The sequence below is a fragment of the Notamacropus eugenii genome, chromosome 6 (assembly GCF_028372415.1).
Source record: "Notamacropus eugenii isolate mMacEug1 chromosome 6, mMacEug1.pri_v2, whole genome shotgun sequence".
Taxonomy (NCBI): domain Eukaryota; kingdom Metazoa; phylum Chordata; class Mammalia; order Diprotodontia; family Macropodidae; genus Notamacropus; species Notamacropus eugenii.
In genome coordinates, this window is record NC_092877.1 from 177,715,553 (window position 1) to 177,741,808 (window position 26,256).

General features: G+C 35.2%; 1 protein-coding gene and 1 pseudogene across 5 annotated transcripts in view; both read right to left on the bottom strand.

Moving 5' to 3' along the window:
- The window catches only part of ROBO1 (roundabout guidance receptor 1), a 1,297,074-nt gene that overhangs the window by 93,453 nt on the left and 1,177,365 nt on the right, over positions 1–26,256 (bottom strand). For 3 of the 5 annotated variants that reach the window (XM_072621629.1, XM_072621631.1, XM_072621626.1), the window contains one exon: positions 1,185–1,309. In XM_072621629.1, the coding sequence (XP_072477730.1) occupies positions 1,185–1,309 (125 nt within the window). Of the gene's footprint in view, positions 1–1,184; positions 1,310–7,254; positions 7,264–26,256 lie in introns of all 5 variants that reach the window. The other 2 variants (XM_072621627.1, XM_072621630.1) reach the window with 1 other exon arrangement.
- LOC140512498 (small EDRK-rich factor 2-like) lies at positions 13,159–13,654 on the bottom strand (annotated as a pseudogene).

Consider the following 26,256-nt stretch of genomic DNA (forward strand, 5'->3'; position numbering starts at 1 on the left):
TTCTGGTTAACAGTTCTGGTTAGTAGAATATTGAACACAAAAGGGAACTAAACATGAAAGGTTGTTAATGTGGCTCAAATAAGAATAATAACAAATTAATTTTTTTTTAAAAAATGCTATTTTATATGACTATCATTCCTTTTTAGAGGAATGTATCACTGAGCCACTCTGAAACAAGGAAAAGTACTTTCTCTTTTGTCTCATCCTAAAGTGTAGGTCTGACCATCTCACCTAACCCCTACTCCATAAACTCCAATAGCTACCTTTTTCCTTTAAGAACAAATACAAAGTACTTATTCATTTAAATCTAATAACTTTCCAGTATTCTTATATTCCCTTCCACATCACATACTCTGCAATCCAGCTACACTGGTCTATGTGCCATTTCTTCCCTAAGATGGCATGCACTAAGATACAGCTTTATACATACACTCCTATTAAACACTTTCACCTTAGTCATGTTGCACAGAAGAATTATAACAAATGGAAGAAATCATGAGAAAGAAAAAACAGAACAAAACAAAACAAAAAAAGAAAACAGTCTGCTTTGCTCTGCATTCAGACTCCACAGTTCTTTCTCTGGATGTGGATAGCATTTACCACCATGAGTCCTTTGGAATTGTTTTAGATCTTTCCATTTCTGAGAAGGGCTAAGGCTATCAAAATCACATACTGTGGCTACTTCTGAGAACAATGTTCTGGTTCTGCCCACTTCATTCAGCATCAATTCATATAAGTCTTTCTCATACCACAACTTGGTCAGTCATTCCCCAATTGATGGGCATCCCCTCCACTTCCAGTTCTTGGCCACCACACAAAGAAATGCTATAAATGCTATGAATATTTTTGTACACATGGATCCTTTTCCCAAGCGGTATTGCTGGGTCAAAGAGTATGCACATTTTTAATACACCCATTTCTTAACATACTGTTTCCCCTGTAACACTCTAAGTTCCCTGAGAACACAGACTGTTTTTGCCTTTCCTTGAAACCCCAGGGCTTTGCATAGCTCCTGGCATGTAATAAACAATAAATGCTTGATGACTGATTGACTGGTTAATTAATAGAACACTGTACAACACACAGAAGTCCCATCATCTCCGAGTCTAATGAATGGAACCATTTTTCTCACAGTGACTCCAGGAACAGTGACTAAGGGTCAAAAAGCCAGAAAAACTTCATACCTGACTTCCTTCTCTCCTCCAAAAAATGGCTGGTTGAGGGTTTCCAGTTGCCTCACACTGGAAAGTTACAGTTCGTCCCAATGCAGCAACTTGATCACGGGGTTTCACAACAAAGTGTGGAGGTTCTGAAGGGAAACAGAAAATTATCCTGAATTAAAAGCATATAAAAATGTTTCTAAGTGAAATAACTTTCTAATAGCTGTATTTATTTTATTCAAAATGTAGTACATTTTAGTACCATTTTCATTTTTAACATGAAGTTAAATGGTAAAGATAATACATTTTTTACAGAACAGTTATTTAGTTTTGAGTAGGATTTTGCTATACATGCACTCAAGATTAGCTATTTCACTGAAATTAGTAATTCATTGGATAAAATTAGGCCCTTTGTATATTAAATATACCTGATATTTGTAAGCACAAATGTTACCTTTTCTGAGTTAAGGCTGTTTGCACTCATAATCATATACATAAAGGAGCTCCTGATGTAGACAGATTTTAAACTCACTTTAATTTAACTCAAAACTTCCTGAAATGCTACTGTGTAAATTATAACTATTTAAAATTTTCAATCCAATTACTGAATAGAAATGAATTTAAAGTAACACAGGATTCAAAAGTCTCCCTTTACATAGGCAAGGGCATGTTCAAACAAAATATATATGGAAATGAAGGCAAATTTGAAACATCTGCTCATCCTGACATTATAAATACTGCCAGCTTTATCCAAACTGTTTGATTTATTCAGCCTTAAATGGCCACTTCATCTAGTAGTAAATAGAGTGTCAGAAAATTATGTCTGTTACGCTGAAAGCAATGGCAGTTGAAAACATTAGGTGTGCTGATTGAACTACTCCTGAAAAAAATAAAATAGTAGATTTGTTTTTAGTCTGTGCCTTATGCTTGGACAGAGATTCACTAAATGAAAGTCTTTACTTACTGTTTACACTTTTCAAATTCATTTCTTATCAACCGTCTGGAACACCTAATTATTCTCTCCTCTTGTCTAAGTTAAAAATAAAGTGAATGTTTCAAGCTTGACATTTTAACAACACTATGGAACATGGTCCTTTTTATCCATTTTCCTCTTCTCGGGGCATTTCCATTCCTTTATGCCCTTAACTTTAAACACAGCTTCAGTTACTCATAACCCTGAGTTACTGTTCAAGTACAGTAAATGAATCAAACAATAGGTTTATTCAGACCAAATCCATAAATGCTGGCATTCTAGAACAATCTGTTTTCTCTCTCAAATCAGGTCAGTGTTTGTGATTATATGCTCCTCTTATCTAAGATTTCCTTGTCAAATGAAGGCCCATGTAAGAATAATTTGTCAAGAATATTTTATAAAAATTTTGTTGTTGATCGTTGAAGAAATGCATTAGAGAAAAGTGCTGATCATGTGGCAAGATAAAGGGATGGCAGATGGAGCATCAGTGCTCTACTGGTAACTATAAAGTGCAAAGTCTGAGAGGAAGGCCTTTGTCACATTAAGTGTCAAACATGCACAGAAACAGAAAATGATAGAGCACAGATGTGGTATTATGTACACATCAGGATATCAAGGTCCACTGAAGTATTAAAACAAACATGCATATGTATATATGTGTGTATGTATGTATGTATGTAGGTAGGTAGGTAGGTAGGTAGGTAGGTATAAATCTCCACATCCATGCCAAATTGCTTAATCTGGTGCAAATAGATAATTAAATGACTCCCTTCCAATCAAAGAGCTCAGCTAATAAAAAGATGAGACTAGAATCGAGGCGTATTGACTCATAGGACATATTATCTTTCTGATACGTTATGCTGCTTCATCTTCTACTTGGGTAAAATAAAATCTAACATGTATGACTAAAACCATACAGAACACTAGGGCCCAAGATGGCCTATTATTCTCAGAATACAAAGGGGTTAGAAAGGTTTGGAGGTATAGGTTAATAACAAGTGTGGGGGACCAGTTGCTGTGCTAACTTGATTTTTTAAATTAGTTTATACTTGAGTAGTTTATGCCATAGTCTAGCAGAATACTTTATTGATATTCATGTGTAATTAGGACAGATAAAATGAGTATAGTAGGGATTAGACTTCTTATAGTAAGTATAGATACTGAAGCATTTAATTAACAATTTTGCTAAACACTATGCAGAAAGAGAATAGTGGCTACATGGGACTGGGGGCTATTTTGAATATTCCATGTTCAATTGTACAAGATTCCTTGTTATATTCAAATAGGAACAATTTTGTCCACTGATAATATTCTGATCAAAATCAATCAAACCATAAAAGGAAGAGATATATGTTTGGAAAAAAAATCTTGTCCCTGTCTTGGAGAATGTCCAAATAGGATAGGTATTCTCTGTATATGGGGGATTACTCCAGATGTGCCTGATTACGTATGACATTGCCTCATGCCCTACAGGAATTCTAAAACTCTTCAGTGAGATACACGACTACTTAAAAGAGTCTGGCTTAACAGTCAACCTCAGAAAAAGCAAAGGGATGAAGAATGCCAGTGTAGACTGTCCATCAGTCCATAAATCTTGAAGACAAAGTAAGCAATAAGCATTTATTAAGTACCTATGTGCCATGCATTATATTAAGCATTGAGGATGCAAAGACAGATGTAAAACAGCTTCTATTCTCAAAGAATTTCCATTCAATCAAGGAAGAAAACATGCACATAAATGGAAAAGCTGACTTTGGTACAAATTAGTAAGACACTACTTGAACCTATGCTCAAGAATCTTGAAGAAAGCTAGGAACTCTGTGCAATAAAGGTGAGGAAGTACATTCAAGAAACTGGAGACAGCCAGTACAAAGGCTTGGACATAGGAAACAAGGCCAGGTATAAGGAGAAGCCACAAGGCTAGCTTGACTGGCCTGCTGGGTGCATACAGGAGGAAGATGTATAACAAGATCAAAAAGGCTAGTCTCTGAAACGTTTTGAAAAGACAAATAAAGGAATTCATATTTGATCACAGGGATGATTTGTTGAGAAGAATAGTGACATGGCCAAACTTGTACTTCAGAAAGTGGGAAGAGACTTAAGGCCAGGAAGTCAATGGATAGGTGAGTACCGATAAGGGTATGAGCTAGGGTGGTGTATGTATGGGTAGAGAGAGAAGGAAAGAGATTCAAGGGATGCTGGGGGAGTGGAAACGATTTGAAAACTGAATAGGCAGGCTAAGAGAGAGTGAGAAGTCAGGGATTATGCTGAGGTTACAAGCTTGGGTAAAAGGAAGAATGATAAATACTATAGACAGAAGCAGGAAAGAAAAGAGGAGGAGGAGGTTTTGGGGAAAAGATGAGCTCAAGTGTGGACATTTTGGGTTTAAGATGCTTGTGGAACAGTAAGTTTTAGAAATCAAAAAGTCAGTTGGTAATGTCAGACTTGGACTTGCGGGAGAAACTAGGGCTGGACAAATAGATCTGGGAGTCATCTATATAGAGACAATTATTAAATGCATAGCATAGAGAAGAGAAAGTCTAAGAGGCTGCGGGTATGCACTTACAGATGGGGCAGCAGGGCATGGAGGATGATCTCACAAAGTAAAAAGGAGTAGGCAGATAGTACAAGGAGAGCCAAGATCATAGAACCCCAGAGGAAAAAAGTGTATAAAAAGAGAGGATGGTCAATAGTGCCAAGTGTTACCGAGAGGTCAAGAGGAATGAGCGTTATGAAAATTCCATTAGATCTGTCAGTTGAAAGGTCACCAACAATTTTAGCAATATTAACTGAGTGATGAGGTTGGAAGCTAGAATGCAAAATGAGTGAGAAGAGAGAAACTGGAGGCAATGATTATATACAGCTCTTTCTAGGAGTTTGGCTGAGTAAAAGGCGGAGAGCTATAAGACTAGTTAAATATCTAAACAGGCAAAGAGAGTGGGACAGCATTTTGGAAATTATGTAACACTTCTGACCAGCCTATGCACTTTCTTGATACAAATATTCATCTTTTTATAGGAATAATCACCCATTGATGCTACAGGATAAAAAATCATGGTAAACTCCGCCATAACTACTAAGAAATCAAAATCATGGGCACAAATAGACTGCAACTTTTTCCTAAGGAAATACCTTCAAGAAATATAATAAAATATATTGCTCAGAAAATACATGATAAGAAATGGATGTAATGTAAATTCTTTCAAGGATAAAGTTATTCTGTGGGATGCCATTAGCATGCAGATGCAAGAATTTACTGAATGGTACATCTGTAGCCTGAAAGAGTTAGTATAATTTCCAAAAAGTACTGAGCTGGCAGACTGGGCAGAAACTTATGTAACAAAACATTGGCTCCATCTGTGGAAAAAGGTAGACATAATTTGTAGTATATTGGTGATATCCTGGTTAAAGAAGGATAATGGATGTTTAATCTGAGTGCTTTACTGATCAATGTGTCAACCAAATGTTATTTCAGGGACAGTAAAACTTTCTTTACTAACAGACATAACACATCTGTGATACACTAGTTAACTCTTAGAGGCTTAGAGTAGTTAAATGTACTGGTATTAATGAAATATTTTTTAAACTTATACAAAGTCTCCCAGATCATGAAGTATATATATTTAATAAAGAACTGACAAGGGGATGACGATAAAAACCACAAAAAATGAGGTTTATAAATGGATGAGTAAAAGTACTGAAGTAAATTGGATGAAATCAGAGGTTCAATGAAGTACTGTTTTAATGGAGGAAACCTTTACTTTTTACAAAATAATATATATTTAATCTGAGGATTGAAACAGAATGGAATGGATATTCCTATACTATTTAGTCATATAGAGTTATCAGGGTGGTCTCCTTTTCAAAACCTTAGAAATATAAACAGGCCAAAGTTCTTATTTGTTTTTAAAAGTTAGTTTTCCCCAAACATCAATCTGTTGCGGGGTTTTCTGCTCCGAAATAAGAGGCTTTACAAAATTACTTTTATCTTACAGTAATCCATTTTGATAGAATATTTGCATGGACATGACTACATCATTTTGAAGGCAGATTCTAGAGGCAATGTTAGCATTACAGCAGCTGTAAAACCTGACTCAGGGGAAAACAAAGGTAATTTAAGAAAGACAACAAACCTCTTTAAAAAGCATGTTCCATATTTATTATTTCCTTATTCTCTAAGAAAATATGATAGACTAAATGAAGATTCTTTCTGAATCACTGTATTTTGGAGCACGATTGTGAGCATGCATCACAGAACCCCATTTTACAATTAAGATAAAACTTTGAAACAAAGCCATGTTTAAGTTAAGATTTAAAGTACATGGGACTTTTTGACCTTATCGGAATAATGAGTTAGATTCTTCAAAGGACAAAGGTACTTTCTGGAGCAATATGTAGCATACAAATGCAGAAATATAATTAATGGTAATTTCTGAGGTCTTAAAGAGTGAACATAACTTCCAAAAAGTATTCAGCTGACCTCCTATGGGAATACTTATAAACTGCAAATGTGGTTTCATATGTGGAAAAAAGGTAGCCACAAATTAAACATATAGGTACAACATGTCTTTACGTCTTCTATAAATGGAAGTTAATTTCACCTAGAGAAATGGACATAAATACAAACAGAATACCCTCTATTTCAATTTGAATTACCACTAATCATAGATAAGAATACAGAGATGTGAACAGTTCGTTATTTTTTAAATATAGACTATCCAACTGGGAACCTACTTTTCATTCTAAAAAGATGCAAGCTGAAAACATATTTTGCTATAAGTATTTTTTCTGATAAGTATTGGAAAATCTACAACTTGAAGAAAAAGCCTTTACTTAAGAATCAAGCAGCAAATGCATTTCTTAAGACAATGGAAAAATTAAGATTATATATCATTTGAATAAGACAAAAAGTTAGCAACCCCATTACCTTTACTCTCTGTCACAGTTACCCATACTTCAAGCAGAATTTATTCTGTGCAGTCTGTCTTTGTTGCCAAGGATAAGTGAAACATGGAAGTTGACTGGTTGAAGGACATGGAAGGGTATGGATGGAAAGGGGAAGAGAAGTTCCAGTCACAGTGAGACGGTGATTAGAAGATGGCCAATAAAATTTCAACTTACCAGACTCAACTAAAACAAAAAAGAAAAAATGGAATAAATAAAAGTAAAGAAATATAATGACAAAATGAAACAAAAATATAATAGAAATCTATTTAATTATCTTCTGATTTTAAATTAAAAACAAACACATACATACTTAGATAAAGGAATCATGCTATTCCATGAGTGAAACACTGATTAATATTTTGAAGTTAATAAATAATTTAAGAAAAAATTAAGATGAGTCTTATAATATCTACTGATGACAAATGGCATAGTGAAAATGGATGACACATCAAAAAATAAAATCTTTTTCAAAGACTTTACATTAATCTATGAGATGAAAAGTTTAGAGGGTACGTATATACATATGTAATGGTATAAAATATTGCTTTAGAAGAAGTGTTGCATGCTTTTGAATCATTTTTAAACCTCATAACTGGATCAATAAATTCAATTTTAAAAACAATGTATGTTATAAATTACTTGCTATTCAATACTATGCTAAATGATGATTCATGAAAGATTCGTGAAAATCAAAGTAAAATGTGATTAACCATGGAAACACAAAGAAAACTTCAGAACTTTTAAGTGGTTGAGCATAAATAATATTACCTGTTGGATATGTTAAAACACCAGGGGATTTGGACATGGAAAGACATGTGCTACAGGTAAAAAACATGGTGCTACAGGTAAAAAATTTAAAAGGTACAATATTGTTTTACCTCCGTATCAGAAACCCTACCATCAAGTATTAGTACAATTTAAAAAATAGCTAGTAAACACCAAAATTACACCTCTCAGTTAAATAACAATATTAAATTCCAGTCATTTAAAATGCAAGAGCCTAAAGAAATATGTTCATGGTGCTCAAAATATACAGACACACTGAAGACTAATATTATTTTTCCATGCTGTTACAAAAAATTTTGTAATTTCCATAAGGCTTTAGAAATAAAGTTGAAAAGATATTGGAGTAAATTTATATCACTTCAGTTTATGAAAGAATGTATAACTTCACTTTTTATTCACTGAGGTAAACAGGCAAATAAATATTTATAAGTAAATTTATAATTAAATTTCAAAGATCAATGAAGTATTTACTCTAACAAGATGAGACCTCAAATTTTAAAAGAAAGCAAGGAAAATTTAGTTTACACATAAGGAAGACTGACTTCAGAAGTAAAGATTAGACTGCTCTGCTGAGAGAAAGTATACAATCTCCTTCCTTGTACATTTTTTCATCATAGTTTTTAAAAAAGGATGTAAATGAATTGGTCTGGAAGGGATAAACTGAAAACTTATATCGACTCAGAACAGACAAGATTTAAGATCCTCCCACACACATAACCTATGAATACTTTACAGAATTCTGAATCATCCAACATATACTCTTTATTTTTTAATATTGTTTTTCTAATTATATGTAAAGAAAAAATTAAGCATTCATTTTTTAAAATTTCAATTTCTAAATTTTTCTCTCTCCCCCCACCTCTTCCTAAAACAGTAAGCATTTTGATATAGATTATGTATGTACAATCTGGTAAAACATTTTAACATATTAGTCATGTTATGAGAGAAGGGACAGACCAAAGGGGGGAAAGTGACACCAAAAAAGTAAAAAATAAAGAAAGTGAAAAGAGTGTGCTTAGATTTGCACTCAGAATCCATCAAGTTTTTCTCTGGATGTGGACAGAACGTTCCATCACGAGTCCTTCTAAATTACCTTAGATCACTATATTGCTGAGAAGAGCTAAGTGACTCAGAGTTCATCATGAAACAATGTAGTGATATTACTGAATCAAAGGGTATGCATGGTTTGGTTGCCCTTTGTTCTTATTTCTAAATTTATCTCCAGAAAGTCTGGACCAGTTCACAACTCCACCAATAGTGTGTTAGTGTCCCAGTTTTTCCACATCTTCTACATTTATCATTTTCCTTTTCCGGAACACTGGACAATCTGACAGGTGTGAGGTTGTATCTCAGAGTTGTTTTAATTTATATTTCTCTAATCAAAAGTGATTTAGAACATTTCTTCATACTACTCTAGATAGCTTTGACTTCTTTGCCTGAAAATCGTTGGTTCATATCTTCTCATCATTTATCAATTGGGGAATAGCCTGTATTCTTATAAATTTGCCTCAGTTCTCTATATATTTGATAAATGATGCCTTTATCAGAGATATTTGCTATAAAATTATTCCACAGCATTCTGCTTTCCTTCTAATTCTGATTTCACTCGTTTTGTTTGTGCAAAACCTTTCTAATTTAAAATAGTCAAAATCATCAATTTTTCATTTTGTAATGTTCTCTATTTCTTGTTTGATCATGGATTCCTCTTATCTCCATAAATCTGAGAAGTAAACTAACTATGGTATGAATCTTTATGTCTACATCATGTACTCCTTTTGCCCTTATCCTGGCTGTCTTTGGGTTTATCAAACTACAGGTTATGTTGGTCATTAACTGCTATGTCTTGTGTACCTAATCTATTAACTGATCCACCACTCTATTTCTTACCTAGGACCAAATAGTTCTGAAGATTACTGCTTTATAATTTAGTTTGAGATCTGGTACTTCCATTTTCATTTGCATTTTTTCCATTAATTCCCTTGATAGTCTCAACTTTTTGTTCTTGCAGATCAATTTTACTGGGTTTTTTTTTTTAGCTATTAAGTACTTTTTTTGTGTGTGAAAAGTATTTTGTAATTATGTTCATATAGTTCCTGGGATTGTCTTGGCAGGTAGACTCCCAAATATTTTATACTGTCTACAGTTATTTTAAGTGGAATTTCACTTTCTATCTCTTGCTACTGGCCCTTACTGGTAATGTATACAAGGGCTAATGAATTATGTGGGTTTATTTTATACCTTCATCTTTGCTAATGTTGTTAATTATTTCAAGTAGTTTTTTAGTTGATTCTCTAGGACTAAGGATACCCATCACATCATCTAGAAAGAGTGATAGTTTTGTTTCCTCATTGCCTTCAATGTTTTTATTCTCTTATTGCTATAACTGACATTTCTAGTACAATACTGAATAATGGTGGAGATAATGGGCATCCTTGTTTTATCTCTTATCTTAGGGAAGGCTTCTAGCTTATTCCCATTACACAGAATGCTGATGACTTTAGACAGCTACTACTAACCATTTTAAGCAAGATTCTCTTTATTCCTATGCTCTCAAGTGTTTTTTAACAGGAATGGGTACTATATTTTGGCAAAAAGTTTGTTATGCATCTATTGAGATAGTCATGTGATTTCTGTTCATTTTCTTGACCAATATATGGTCAGTTATACTGATAGTTTCCCTAATATTGAACCAGTCCTTCATTTGTGGCATAAATTCCACCTGGTATGTGATCACAGTGTATGATCCTTGTGATATACTGATTTAGTCTCCTTGCTAGTATTTTATTTAAAAATTTTTTAATTTAGGGGAATGTGTTTATAGTTTTCTTTCTCTGTTTTATCTCTTCTTGGTTTAGGTATTTGCATCACATTTGTCTCATAAAAGCAATTTGCTAGGGATCTTTCTTCACATAATTTTCCAAATAGCTTATATAGTACTGGAATTAATTGCTCTATAAATGTTTGGTAGAATTCATTTGTGAACCCATCTGGCCCTGGGGATATTTTTTCTTACGGAATTCATTGATGGCTTGTTCAATTTCTTTTTTTTTTTTTTATGATGGGGTCCTTAAGGTGTCCTCTTTCCTCTTCTGTTAATCTGGGCAACTTATATTTTCATAAATATTTATCAATTACACTCAGATTGTCAGATGTATTGGTATGCAGTTGGGCAAAATAGCTGCTAATTATTGTTTTAATTTCCTCTTCATTGGTGTTGAGTTCACTGTTTTCATTTTTGATACTGAATATTTGGTTTTCTACTTTCTTTTTTAAAATCAAATTAACCAATGGTTTAACTTATGGGTTTTTTCATAAAAACAGCTTCTTGTTTTACTTATTTTCTCAATAGCTTTCTCACTTTCAATTTTATTAATCTGATGTTTGGTTTTCAAGATTTCTGATCTGGTGCTCAATTGGGAATTTTAATTTGTTCTATTTCCAATGTTTTTATTTTTAGCTGCATGCTCAATTCATTGATTCACCCTTACTCTTATTTTATTGATGTAAAAATTTAGAGAAATAAAATTTCCCCTATGTACTGCTTTAGCTGCATCCCATAAATTTTTACATGTTGTCTCATTGTCATTTTCTTTAATTAAATTATTGATTGTTTTTATGATTTGTTCTTTGACCCACTTATTCTTTAGGATTATTCAGTTTCCAATTTATTTTTATCTTTCCACTGCCCTTTGTTGAATGTAATTTTTATTCTACTATGATCTAAAAAGAATGCATTTAATATTTTTGCCTTGCTATATTTGATTTTGAAGTTTTTTATGCCTTAATGCATGATCAATTTTGTGTAGGTACCATGCACTACTGAAAAAAAATATTCTTTTATGTTCCCATTCAACTTTCTACATTAGTCTGTCATATCTAATTTTTCTAAAATTCTATTCACCCCCCTAATTTCTTTCTTATTTATATTTTGTTTGAATTTATCAAATTCTCAAAGAGGGCAGTCCACTCATATAGTTTGTCTATTACCTCCTACAACTCACTTAATTTCTCCTTTAAGAATGTGGATACAATACCAGTTGGTGCACATGTGGTTAGTATTCACAGTATTTTATTGTTCATGGTACCTTTTAGCAAGATGTAGTTTCTTCCTTATTTCGTTTAATTAGTTCTATTTTTTCTTTTGCTTTGTCTCAGAAAAGTTGCTACTCTTGCTTTTTTTTTCTTTTACTTCAGCTAAAGCATAATAGGCTTTGCTCTAGCCTCTTACCTTTAGTGTCTGTTCACTTCAAGTGTGTTTCTGGTAAACAACATATTGTAGGATTCTGGTTTTTGATTCACTCTGCCATCTGCTTCCATTTTATGAAGTTCATCTCATTCACATTCACAGTTATGATTTCTGTATATTTCCTTCCATCCTATTTTTCCCCTTTTTATTCCTCTCTCTATTTTACACTCACTCAACCTGTTCCTCCTCACAAACGTTATGATCACCACCTCCCCAATCTGCCCTACCTTTTATCATTCCCCTCCCCCCTTCTCTTATTCCAATCCCTTTTTTCTTCAGGTAGGGTAAGATAGGTTTCTGTATCCAACTGAGTGTGTATGTTATTCCCTCTTTGAATCAATTCTGATGATGGTTCAAGCTTTGCCCACTACCCACCCTCTTATATTCCCCTCAAATTCATCTTATGCCTATACTTTCTGTTTACTTCTTATAGTTTTAAAACTATCATCTTTCATGTAGGGGTTTTCCCTTTCCTTTTTTATGTGTCTCAAGTCTTGATATTGAAAATCAAATTTTTTGTTCAGTTCTGGTCTTCTCATGAAAGCTTAGAAGTTTTCTATTTCAATGAATAGTCATTTTTCCCTTGAAAATTATGCTCACTTTCACTGGGAAGATGATTCTTGGTTGTAGTCTTAGCTCCTTCACCTTCCAGAATATCATGTTTCATGACCTCTGATCATTTAATGTTTTAAGCTTCTAAGTCCCATGTAATTCTGACTGGCTCCCTGATATTTTATTCTTTCTTTCTAACTGCTTGTAATATTTTTTCTTTGACTGGGTAGTTCTTGAATTTGGCTATAAGTATCCTTGCAGTTTTCCTTTTGAGATCTCTTTTTTGGAGGTGATTGGTAGATTCTTTCTATGTCTATTTTACCCTCTGGCTCTAGAAAATTCAGAAAAGTTCTTGATAATTTTTTGAAAGGTGCTGTCCAGGCTCTTTTGGTTTTTTGTGTTTTTTTTTTAATTACAAAGCTACTTTTAATACTCTGGGTTAAGCTCTATAGGAAGAAAAAACATTGGGAGAAGGTAGCCTCCTCATCCCCAGAAACACCCTGGAGGAAAACAAGGCTGCCTGGAGGGAAGAATGCACAGAGGGAACCCACTGCAGACACAGGGTGAAGGGAATGCCATCAGTTCTAGGACCTGTGAGTGCTACAGGAGGAGGTGAGAGCATGATGGGACGGGTTCCAGGCACATGGTAGATGGACGAGAGATGGGCATGAGCCATAGAGTTGCTTGGGCTCTCCCTTCTTCTCACTGGCTTTTTTCTGCTGCTGCTGCTTGATCTCTGAGTCCCTTTGCTTTCAGGCAGCTGCAGAGAGCCCATCATCCTGGCATTTTCCTCTGCCTGAGTTGCTCTGCTTTTTCATGTTCTTCTGATGGGCAAGCTCACACTGGTTATCACACGTCATGGCAATGGCAACGGCTCTGGACTGACTTGGTGGCATCTGCTCTTTCCTCTTCGAGCTCAGGTTCTTACATTTCTGTTTTTTGTTTTAGATTATGGCTTTCAGGATCAACACCTGATAATTCTTAAATTATCTCTGCTGGATCTATTTTCCAGGTCAATTGTTTTCCAAAGAGGATTTATTTTCTTGATTGACAGTTGATGTCTCATAGAGTCATTAGCTTCTACTTCCCCAATTCTACTTATTAAGGAGTTGTTTTCTTCAGTGGATCTTTGATTCTCCTTTTCCATTTGGCCAATCCTACTTTTTATGGAGTTTTTTTTTCTTTTTCCCAATGGTTGACTCTTTTTTCATGATTTGTTTGCATCAATCTCATTTCTTTTCCCAATTTTTGTTCTACTTCTCTTATTTGATTTTTAATCTCCTCTGTGAGCTCTTCCATGAGTTCTTTATGGGATTGAGTCTAATTTCCATTTTTCTTTGAGATGTTTCAACAATGTTATCCTCTTCTGAGTTTGTGTCTTCATCTTCCCTGTCACCATAATAAATTTCTATGGTCATATTCTTTTTGTTTGTTTTGCTCATCTTTTCTAGCTTTCTCCCTTATTTTTAAATTTGTGCTCTACTCCTGGGACAGAAGGGACACTATTCCAAGCTTCTTGTGCGAGGAGTTGGAGGCCCTGGTTATTTGCCCTGAGGCTCTATGAGGTCCGCAGGAAACCCTCATCCCTGTTGCTGGCTGCACTGAGAGAATGCTGTGAGGGGTGGCTGGTGCTGTGGGAGGTCACAAAGATCTGGCAGCTTGTCTGGTGCTACCCTGAGGCATGAAGGGGATCCCAGGACTGGCATCTTTTTGTCACTGGGATTGTGCTGAGGCACATGGGCAGTCCTGATGGTGGTACCTGTCCATTTACCTGGTACTATGCCAAGGCTCATAGGGGGTCCCACTGATGGCATTTACCTACTTTCCTGGCACCTCAATGAGGCTCAGGCCTCCTGATGGCTTGCTGAGGCAAGACCTGCTGCTTCCTGTCCTCGACTATACTCCCCTTTCACCCAAGTGAGACAGACCTTTCCTGCTGACCTTCCAAGTTTCTTGGACTAGAAGAGTATTTCAGCCTGTCTTTTTGCTGATTCATCCATTCCAAAATTCATTTTGGGACACTATTTTATAACTGTTTGGAGATGAATGTGAGAAGGTTCAGGCAATTTCTTGCTTACTCTACCATCTTGGATCCCTGAGGCCTCCATCAAATACACTCTTACAAACTTTTAGCGTTTAAACTTCAGGGAGAATTTTCAATAGATCAACAAGCATTTATCAAGCACTGCTATGTGCAAAGTGTTCTGCTAAATGCTAGGGATACAAAGGGAAAAATAGTCCTTGCCCTCCAGGAGCATATATTCTTAGACAAAGATCTTTCCCCTCCCTCCCCACCGTCCTTTTAGACTAAGTCTGCTGGAATATAGGGATCATTTTCACAAATGAAAGTAGTGTGCTTCCATGCTTCTCATTATAGGTTAATATATAAGCAGATTGCCTTAACAGTGACATACTAAACAGATATGCTATGTGTGTGTATATGTGTGTGTGCATATATACACACACATATATGAATGAGATATAAGACATCTAAAACAATCACAGATAGGTGAGGTTATCCTTTCTTTAAAGATAACTACTTAAAAAGACTCCACAATCTCCCTTACAAACTATTTTTAAAAAAACCAAAGCTTGCCAAGAAAATTTATTCCTCTATTTAAAATCACTTTTCATGATTTAGCTGTCTGTAAAACGTGTGTGTGTGTGCGACTGACCATTTTTATAAACATCTTGATATATACTTGAAGAAAGTTGCAACTCTGCAATTTCTTTAGTTTAAGTAAATCCAATTTCTTTCATTCTCACTGAATGTTTGTTTGTTTGTTTTTCCTACACTATAAAATGGTTCATGAGACATGGTATATATTCATGGTGCCAGGTACAAGAGGCATCCAGAAAGCAAAATTTAAAAAAGTCATTCTCAGTCAAGAAACTCAGTTATTTTGACCCTAACTTTAGGGATGAGGAAGTTAATACTCAGACTCGTCATAAGTGTCTCAACAGTTAGCAGTAAAGCTGAGACTATAACCCAAGTCTCTTGACTCCTGGGTTCTGTTTTCCACTACGCAATACTGTTTCCTCTCGTAAATTTAAATGTTGTTCCCCAATTAAAAGTCAGATAAGATATAGAATAAAAAGAATTTTACAGATTTTTTGAAGGTACAACCCAGATGTTAAATAATACAAATTCAGATTGATTTGTAACTTTTTGATTTTGTAGGCTTTTGAAAGTGATGGAAAAAATATTAATAACAAAAATTAGACTTAAAAGAGTGTTATGCATACATTTCTTTTTAGCACAGCCAGTTGTTAAACAGTTAAGCATAACATTGGACATATGCAATTTGTTTAACATAAGAGTTTAACATAAGGGTTTAACATAACAGAAAAGTAAAAGTTACAAACTGTCTCATTTTCAAGGAAGTAAATTTTCTACATTTAGGTGTATAAAATCCATACCAATATTGAGCAAATTATATGCATAAAATCTATGAACTACACATGCAATAACTTAAAATACTGTTTTTTCCGTAATGCCAAGTGGCATTTCTTTGCGTGGTAAGATTTAACTCATCATAAAAGTCTATCATTATGCCTGTCAACATTTCAGAGTTTAAAACTGAGTGATTAATGGAAGCAAAGAGAGGAAACTTTAGAATACTGTATGTTTAACAGATTTTTAAAATTACAAATTTAACTTTCTCTCTCTATCTTTCTCTGTGGAATATAATAAAAAAAGATATATCATCTCCATTCCAAGATTAACCTGCAAATACGTCAGTCAATTTTTTATTCAAAAATATTTTCACTATTTCAACTTAACAATTACTAAATATAATTCTATAACTTATTTATCATCATATTAACATAGTTTCTAACAATCCTATAGGTGAATATAGTATGACATATCATAACAATTATTATATTTTAATTTATATGTATTCTGGCTGAATACCATGGTGATAAACATGAAATATTAACTGTAGAAGGAACATGTGATAAGATGTGTATAGCATTTCCTAAAATGACATGATGAAAAGAAAACTGCACTGAGAGTAAAAGAAAAGTTTTAATTTTAGCTCTGCATTGAGGTGTAAGATCTCAGGCAGTTTGCTTTTCTGAACCTGTTTCCTCATCTTCAAAGTAGGCTTCTTGGGCTTGATGATCTCTAAATTCCGTTAGTTCTAAAATTCTATGATTCTATGACATAACCAGATAATGTTTAAAAAGAAGCACAGTTACAAAAGACATGTTTATTATCTGTATGCATGAACATATATACACCTACGAATAGTGTGTATACAGAGTAAGGCAATATAGTATAGTGTAAGTTGGCCTTAGAGTCAGGAATACCTGGTTCAAGTTTCATCTCTGATACACACTGGTTTTGTGACCCTAGGCAGTCACAACTCTCTAAGACAAAAAAGTCCATTAAAAAAAAATATTTAACCTACATTGGGAGGGGGAGATTCCTAACTGGGAATTCTCTAAATCTTGAAATCAAAGGTCATCTCAGATAGTTGGTTAGCTTAGAGACAAGGTAAACCCTATTTTCCCATAAAATGGCAGTATCATAAAATGCTGTTTTACTAACCAAAGACCTGGTAAAAAGATTTTAATAAAATTTGCAATGAATACTTACGTAAAGATAAACCATATGTATATAAACTATATGATATAAAACTAAAGTGGATATAAACTAATGAAATGGAATAATATAGTAATCAATCATGATCCTTATGAATTTACTTTTCATTTATTCTGTCTACATCTTGCATGTGCCGGGTTATCTGAATGGTGGCTCTCAATTAGAATGTGACATTCTTGAAGACAGAAGCATGTCCCCCCATCCTTTTTTTGTATCCCAAGGGCCTAATACATTCTTGCCACATAGTATTAAATAAATGTTTGTTGACTGTAGATATCTCTTTGGAATCAATTAAGCAAAGCTTTTAAAAGTAACTGTAAGGAACCTGGTTAATCAGATAGAGACTCCATAATGCCCTTTCTGGCATAAAAAAATAAATAAATCAAGGATTATCTATACAAGATAATAAATTATGTAGCTAGGTGGCACAGTGGATAAAGACCAACACTGAGACCTGAGTTCAAATTCAGCCTTCAGACATTTAGTAGTTGCGTGACCCTTATTAAGATACAACCTCTGTTTGTTTCAGTTTCTACATCTGTAAAATGGGGATAATAACAGTCCCTACCTTCCAGAGTTGTTGAGAGGATTATATGATATAATATTTGTAAAGGACTTTTCCAAACTTATAGCACTATATGCACGCTGGCAGTGATAATAAGACATCATACAATTATCATCATTATCTCCATGGATATTTTCTTTTGTATTTGTTATGTATCCCAGACATCTCAAAGTCAACACATCCAAACAGAACTCTTTACCATTTCCTCCCAAACCCAACCCACTACAAAAATTCCCTATTTTTGTTGAAAGAAATTTTTTCCATCTTCTAGATTTATAACATCGCCTTCACACTCAGTTCTTTGCTCTCTCTCACCACAGATACCTAACCAGTTGTCAGATCTTGACATTTCTACCACCGTGACATCTCTCACATACGGCCCTTTCTCTCTACTCACACAAACATCACTTCAGTTCAGGCGATAATCACTTCTTCTCGAGAATATTGCACTGGTTTCTTAATTGGTCTCCTTGTCTAAAAACTCTCCCCAATCCAATTTATCCTCCACTCAGCTGCCAAAGTGATTTTCCTTAAGTGCAGATCTGACCAGGCCATTAACCTATTCAGTAAACTCTAATGGCTCCCTGTTGCTGCTAGGACAAAGCATCAGGTCCTTTGTTTAGTTCTGAAAGTCCTTCAAGAACTGACTCCTAACCTGTTTTTCAGCTTAATTACATGTTATTATCCTTCTATACTCTAACCTAACTAAATTAGCCTCTTCTCTGTTCCTCTATTTCCAGTCTCCATGCCTTCACACTGAATACACCCCTAGCTGGCAAGGCCAACAATATTTAACTATAGCATGCTTTCTGTACTGTCTGCTGCTGTGATTTTTTTAAATGATGCAAGAATATCATCGTTTTCCTTAGAACTATGTAACTGTGCTATCTTTCCTTGCTGCAAGTATATGAATACAGCTAAATTCATAAATAAGACTTTTTTTATCCCTTTGTTAGGGGACTCCATCAAATCACAAGAGCACTAGCTCCCTATAATTGGACTTTTTATGACTCAGGCAACAAAGAAGCCATGCCAATAGTTGAAGCTATAGTCTCCTGGACCAAGAAATTCTGAGAAACAGAGCTCTCCCCATTCCAGGTCATCTTCCAATCACTATCCTAAAGCAAAGGCCTGACTTTACCATTCTCCTCTTTCACCTCCCCGAATCCCTCAATTCAATCACCTATTCCTGCCAGGTTCAAATAAAGAAATTCTTTGCTTCTTTTTACATTCCTCCATGATCCGGTCCAGTCTCACATTGTCAATTGTCTTATGTCATACTCTATACTCTGATCTAGTGACACTAGCCGCCTTGTTATTCCTCAAAGTTACACCAGTTCCTGACCCTACACATTTTCAGTGGTTCTCTCCCATGCCCAGAATTCTCTTCCTCAGCCCTACTCCCTGGCTTTTTTGGCTTCCTTCAAGTCTCAGTCAAAACTCACCTTCTGCAAGAAGCCTTTCCTGAATCCCTTAATGTCCCTTATGATTGGCTCCAAAGTATCCTGCATATTATCTTGTTTGTTTATAGTTGCTTGTATGTTGTTTTCCATATTAGGTAATAAACTCCTTAAAGAAGGAATTTTTTTTGCCTTTCTTTGTATCCATAGTGCTTAACATAATGCATGGCACATATTAAGTGCTGAGTAAATGCTGACAATTTGAGAATAGTAAAATGCAAATGAAAATAACCAAGCTATTTTAATTCATACTTATGATAGAGAAAAAAATTCAGAAAAGGAAAATGACAATATTGGAGTACTTGCAAGAAAAATAGGAACATTAATATACTATTGTTGGAGTTATGGATTGGTCAACATTCTGGAAAGCAACCTGGAACCATCTTTTTTAAAGTCCCAAAACTACATGTATCCTTGGACCTGGAGAGGTCAAAGTAAGAGGAAAAGGACCCATATGTATGATCATATTTATAAAAAATATTTTTGTGTCATCGAAGAATTGGGGACAAAATGAGCACCCATGAATTGGGGAACAGCTGAATGAATTATATTGAATGAAAAGAACTGAACATTATTACACTGTGAGAAATCAAGGAAAGCCATGGCTTCAGACAAACCTGCAAAGGCTAGGAGGGGCAGATGAGATGAGAAACGAGGGAACCCAGAGAAAACCTGTAGAACAATACCACTGTAAGGAAAGCCAACTTTGGAAGGTTTCAGAAATCTGATCCAGTATAATGGCCAACCACAATTCCAAAGGACCTACATCTTGACAAAGGAAATGAACTGGTATGGAACAAGACATAAATCTGTAGATATGACCAATAGCAGGATTTGCTTTGACTGTATGAGGTAGGACTAGTGTTTCCCTGGTGCAACTTCTTTCAACCCAAACACAACGTAAGAAGAGGCTTTACCTAAATGAGACAAAGCTTCCCCACAATTCATGGCTGTTCCAGGTGCCTTTGATGCAGCTTCTAACCTCCTCAGTCAAGGCGAGTAAGCTTAAGACAAGGTGTCTATGGAACCTGGATGACACTACTTCCTTGACACTTTGTTGTTCAGTAGTTTTAGCCAAGTCCAACTCTTCATGACCCCAATTTTCTTGGAAGAGATAATACAGTGGCTTGCCCTTTCCTTCTCTAGTTCATTTTCTAGATAAGAAAACTGAGGCAAACAGGGATAAGTGATTTGCTCATGGTCACACTGCTAGTAAGTATCTGAGGTCATATTTGAACTGAGAAAAATGATTCTTCCTGACTCCAAGTCTCACGCTCTATCTATTGCCTCACCTAGAGCCCACAGACACATTTCTATCTGCAGAGAAGGGGGCTGGTCCAGAGAAGCCAAGTGCCACAGCAAGTGCTTCATTTCATCAAAAGGAACCTGATCTAAGGGGGAGCTGACATTACAGTTGTACTCTTCCAACAGTATGCATGTTTCGTAAAAGGACTTTATCATCTTTAGATAGAAAATGGGGGTACAGAAGAACAGGAGAGAGAAATAGGGGCTAACTACATAGTTACAAAAATGGGGGCAGTAAGAAGAGAGCCACTGAAGCATTTTTTTAAATGTAAAGGAGAAAAGGAAAAGAAGGCAAAGTAGAAGCAGGCACATGGTGGGGGTGAGCAGGCACAAGATGCTGTAAGACAAAGAAGGAATTTGAAGGAATTGGAAGAAAAGCTCCAAAGTAATATTTGGCTCAATCCTGGGTATGTATATATTTTATATCTCATCCATCTGATCAAAGGATCACCAAAGAATGTAGGATTTATTTGTATCTTTCAAGGCATCTGGAATGAGTATGATATATGAACTGGAGGGAACTCACTGGAAAAGAGCCTTCTTTTGAGGTTTGCTTTACTAAATCAAATTCTGTTTGTTTGTTTTATAATCAACCAACAGTAATAAGTACAGCAGGATTATATTTTCTCTTCATTTTTCAGTTTTAAAATTGTGTAAATCTGTGATCTACTTTGGAATAACATTAGGAGAAGCCTAATTGTTCCCTATTAAACCCTCATTCATAATGTCCTCTACACATATGTAGACGATTCTCATAAAAATTTTTATAGCAACTGAAAAGTGGATACATAGATTTGTAATTACTGATGTTTTCTTTCTGACTTTTTTTTACCTGCGTGGGGATGAGGGGGATTAAGAACACTCAATATGTTTTTTTCCATGCCTTTCATACACATCTCAACTGTTTCACCTCCATCAGGGCCCTACTTAGTCTAAGCCAGTTGTGTTTTCCCATCTTCGTTCACTTTACTGCCCTTTATATCTTCGCTATAAATATAAATCAGGTTGTAATATTAAAGGAGGGCATATTAACGGAGAGGTGTCTTTGACAGCATTCTTTGTTATAACTAGTTTTTCCTTCTACTGCTTCTGGTTTATGAGGTGATATTTTGCAAAATCTTGTAGATCCTTCTCCATAAGATTTTTCAAATAAGCTTATGTGCTAAATTAACGTTGCCTTCAGCTACAATCTCAATCATTTGGCAAATATATCAGGTGTTTGCTAAGGTGAATTTTAGTCTCTTTTATTGTGCTCACTGTAGTAATTTATCTATAACTGTGAAATTTCTGTATATCTACTTTTCTGTATATTTATCTTCTCTATTAAATATAAAACATCAAGTGCTGCAGAAGATGTACTATTTCCTCATGTATATAGTCACTCTACTAATACAGATCATAACCCCTCCACAACTTAATAGACAGTTTCATGAATTCCAATGGCCAATAAATTCCTTGTTTTCTGTTAAAATCGTGTACATTAATGCTCAGTCAACCAAAAGGCTCTTGCCAGCCTAACTGTGAAGTTGTTTCTTCTTGCTAAGATCCACTAGGCCTTGCTTTTTGTTGGCAGAACCTTTAAGAATACAGGCAGCAGAGTAACCATTATAGCAGAAATAAGGACAACATTAAACTCTATAATAAACTGCCTGGAAGATCCCAATTCCCTCTGGACAAATTAGAATTTGCTACACAGAAATTAATTTCTGTGTTTAGTTTATTACATGAAAAATACGAAATTTTTTCTTGGAACTCTTTTAACTTCACAATTATGTTAGGCAATGTGTTAGCAAATACTATTGATCAATTCTTTATTAAATGGCCTATCCATAATCACAGGATAATATTGTATTGATCTAAATATAGGCTCTATTATTATCCTAAATCTGTCTGGTATAACGCTGAGTACTGCCACAAATTGGTGTTATTTTTCAGCATTTATGTGCTTTTAAATTTCAAAATAATTCCTTTTAGTGACATGACATATATGGAATCAATGTACATTTGGACTTACGCAATGTTTTACCTTGTCTAATTTTTTTTAGGGATGAATAGTGCTATTTCTGTTTAAAAATTAGTGTACTTCATACTTTTGCACTGATGTAATTTCTTATGGAATTACAGTTGTTTAAAAACAGTTGCTAAAAGGAACTCACATGAATGAGTTACAGTAAGGCTCACAGCAAAATGAAAAGCTCCCAATGTGATGTCATCATTAGAAAGAAAAACATTTCACTTATTATTTCTTGCACCTGACTATGCTACTTTCTCTCCTCAAATATCTGCCCAATATTTTCCCAGTTTTTATTCTCTTAAAGAAGGAAACACAGTAAGCACTTTTCCTTCTGACTGGTTTTAAAGGTTTTTATCAGTTCACTCAAAATAACACAAAATATCCACAAGCCTATACAAGTAACTGCCAGAAATCTGAGGACTTGTTGAATGTTCAGTGTTAATGAAATTCAAATGGCTAGTTCCCCAAGTTAAAATAGCACAAAGAGTTTTACTTCAGTTATTCTTTCATGAAAATTTTTAGTGGAGAAGCACAAGTCAGAAAGTTGTATGGACTTCAATTAAATCAAATATCATAAAAATCCAGCCCATGAAATAAGGAAAGCAAGAAGAACTTCTTTTTCCAAATCATTCTCTTCTGAAACTCTATGGTATGATTTGATTAACATCTCAGTAAATAAAAAAAATTCATCTGATTCCTTAAAAGTCTACTTTTACAGTCATTTTTCATGTCTTTTCTTTTTGTCTTAACCATCAAAACCTGTTACTTGAGTTTTTGTATGCTAGGACATAGATGGTGCTTTCAACATGACAAGTACTTAAACGTTTTGATGTGTGTGGGTTTTTAAAAAATTTACATCACAGTTCTCAAATTGTTTTTGTCAAGGTATGGCTTTTCTTCAAAGTTATCAGTCAATCAATCATCAAGCATTTAATAAATGCCTAAAAAGAGTCCCTGCCTTCAAGGAACTAAAATTCTAATTGGGGGAGATAATATGTAAATACATAAATATAGAGAGAATACAAAATAAATACATACTAGTTTTGTAAAGGAGGATAGGTGGAGACAATTCAACCAAACAGGAGTCAACTGAAGTAGCTCCGGCTACTTCAGGTCACATGAAGGATGGTGGCAGTAGGGAGGAGGGGATTCATGAGACACATGATTCTGAATCACAAAAAAACACCTTAAAAGATTTTTTTTTCTAAAAAGTTTTCTTAAATTCAGAACTTAAAATAGCACATATATGACAAACAGGTTATTATCTTTTAATTCTTTGTTTTATAATGCATAGTAAACTACAGCATGGGTTGCCATACCAAATAAGTTGACTTTAATGTCTTACAAAGGATTAGATGTTTGAAATGGAGAAGGTATATATGTGTGCATACATGTGTGTGCATGTGTGTGTGTATGTATGTATGTATTTTTAAGATGGCTGGTCACAAAGTAAGATGTAGGAAAAATGTGCTTCTCTGTATGATCCTTTGATGTTTCTTAAATTGAGTATTTCCTAATGTTTCTTAAACCTTATCTCATTATTTGGGGCCTAACTTGTAATTCCGGTTTGTGATAGTTTTAATTTACTGTGGAAATTTACTAGCTGCCTTGCTTAAGCCCACCCCAATTCCCCATTTGTTAGCCTGCCCTGACAGAGTACCTTGAAAGGATACCATCCTGGGCACAAAGCCAGCACTGCCAAGGTGGCTAAAAGGCGAAACTCTGGGCTGCCTTTCAACACCTTGAACCTATAGCGTAACTCAGATGAGTAGGTAGAAACACCCCCTCCTTACTTCAGGATCAAGGAGGAATGCCTCCCTCATTTAGAGGTAAGGAGAAATGACTCACTCCCATCCTGATGGCCAAAGGATGCAGAGGAGGGAACACTTCAAGAAACACTCTGTAAAGACCACACAGAAAACTCCAGTCAGCCATGTAATCACTGACAGTCACTGGACTGGTTGTCTTACACTCTCAGCAGATGCCCAGAGATCTTCCAGTTTATCTCGTTGGGATCACTTAAAACCCTGTACAGGCTCCTGCTGGTCTCTGCCCTTCACACTTTACAATCAGGATTCACTGTTGCTTCACTGATTCTGCTGGCGCTGCCAAGTTAAGTGTCAATGTGCCACTAAGAAAGTTTCTTGCAGTGATTCTTGGAGTGGTCCCCTTTGGCCCAAATACATACAAATTAGCTAGATAAGTAATAGTTACCTTTTCTCAGTCCATGAGCCACTGACAAGATCTGTGATTAAGTATCCTAAGCGCTACATCTCCATGACAGAAGACATAGCTTCATTACTATCTCCTAACTCTCCAGGAGTGGACTAGTCAGGCCACTGAGCCATGAGCTCCAAAAGTAGGGATCCTTGCCTCTTCTGCTTCCCTGTACCTCATGAATAGGTACTGAATTAGTGTGCTGAATAGGGATCACTCAGCCAGGTACCTGCACTGATATCTTGATGAGCAAGGCTCTGTGATTCAGGATTCCAAAGCAAGTGCTGGGGGTTACAACCTCATGTCCCCTGTAGACCTATTAGGTTCAGCATCTGAACCATTGCCTCACCAATAGGAATCATTCCCTCTTATGTGCCCTCCAGGCAGTTTAAATGGGAATTATGCCTGGCCCTTAGAATCTCAGGTTCTGTAGGCCCTGCCATTTGGCTTAAAAAAAAAAAAAACCAAAACCAAAACACTCTCTAGATCTACCACATTTAAGAAATCTTTACTTTCCCATTCGTTGTTCTTCCCCTCCAAACTATCCATCAAGTGCTTTCTGTCAAATGACTCCTTTTACCATGTCTACTCCACTAACCATCTGAGGAGTAAAAATAGCACACTTTTCTCTCATGGTAAGGTTCTTGTTATACTTCAGATCTAACAAGTAAACAGAAAGGCTTACTGTAGATTAATGGGAGGATATATATATATTTAGATCTCAACATATAAAGTTCTCTAACTGTCAAGTAAATCTCCATTTTGAATATTGGACAGTCAGTCTTCCTTTTCATTTGCTTCTCCCTCCATCTAGTAACACTGACCTCCCTGTTGTTCCTTACAAAAGACATCCCATCAGCCATCTCAGGTTGTCCCATTCTTTGGAATCTGCAAGAGACTTTTCAACCCTTTCCATCCCATTCCCGATTAGTGCCTTCATTTACTTCGGAGAGGACTTTCCAGTGAGAAAACAGATGTCTATTTGTACATTGTCTTGTCCATTAGGATGTGAGCTCCTTAAGGGCAGGGACAATGTTTTTTTCTTTTCTTTGTATCTCCAGGGTTTATTATAGTGCCTGGAACACAATAAACACTTGGTGATGATGATATGCTTGTTGAGTGGCTGATGGACTTTATATACATATACTTCATGTATGTGAACAGAGATTGCGTCATTCTTTGCATATGTACCCTAAGCTGATAGCACAGTGCCTAGTCCATGGAAAGTAATTAATAAATGCTTCTTAATAGCTGAACCCAAGAAATAGTATTGTTCTTAATAGAGAAGCATTGTAAGTTCTCCTGCTAAGAACACTATAGGAAGAACACCTTTCTGCTTCTAAATGACAGAATCCTAGAAATGCTAACTAGAATAAGGACAGAAAGTAAAAGAATAAGGACTGGCAAAAATGAATCTGAAGA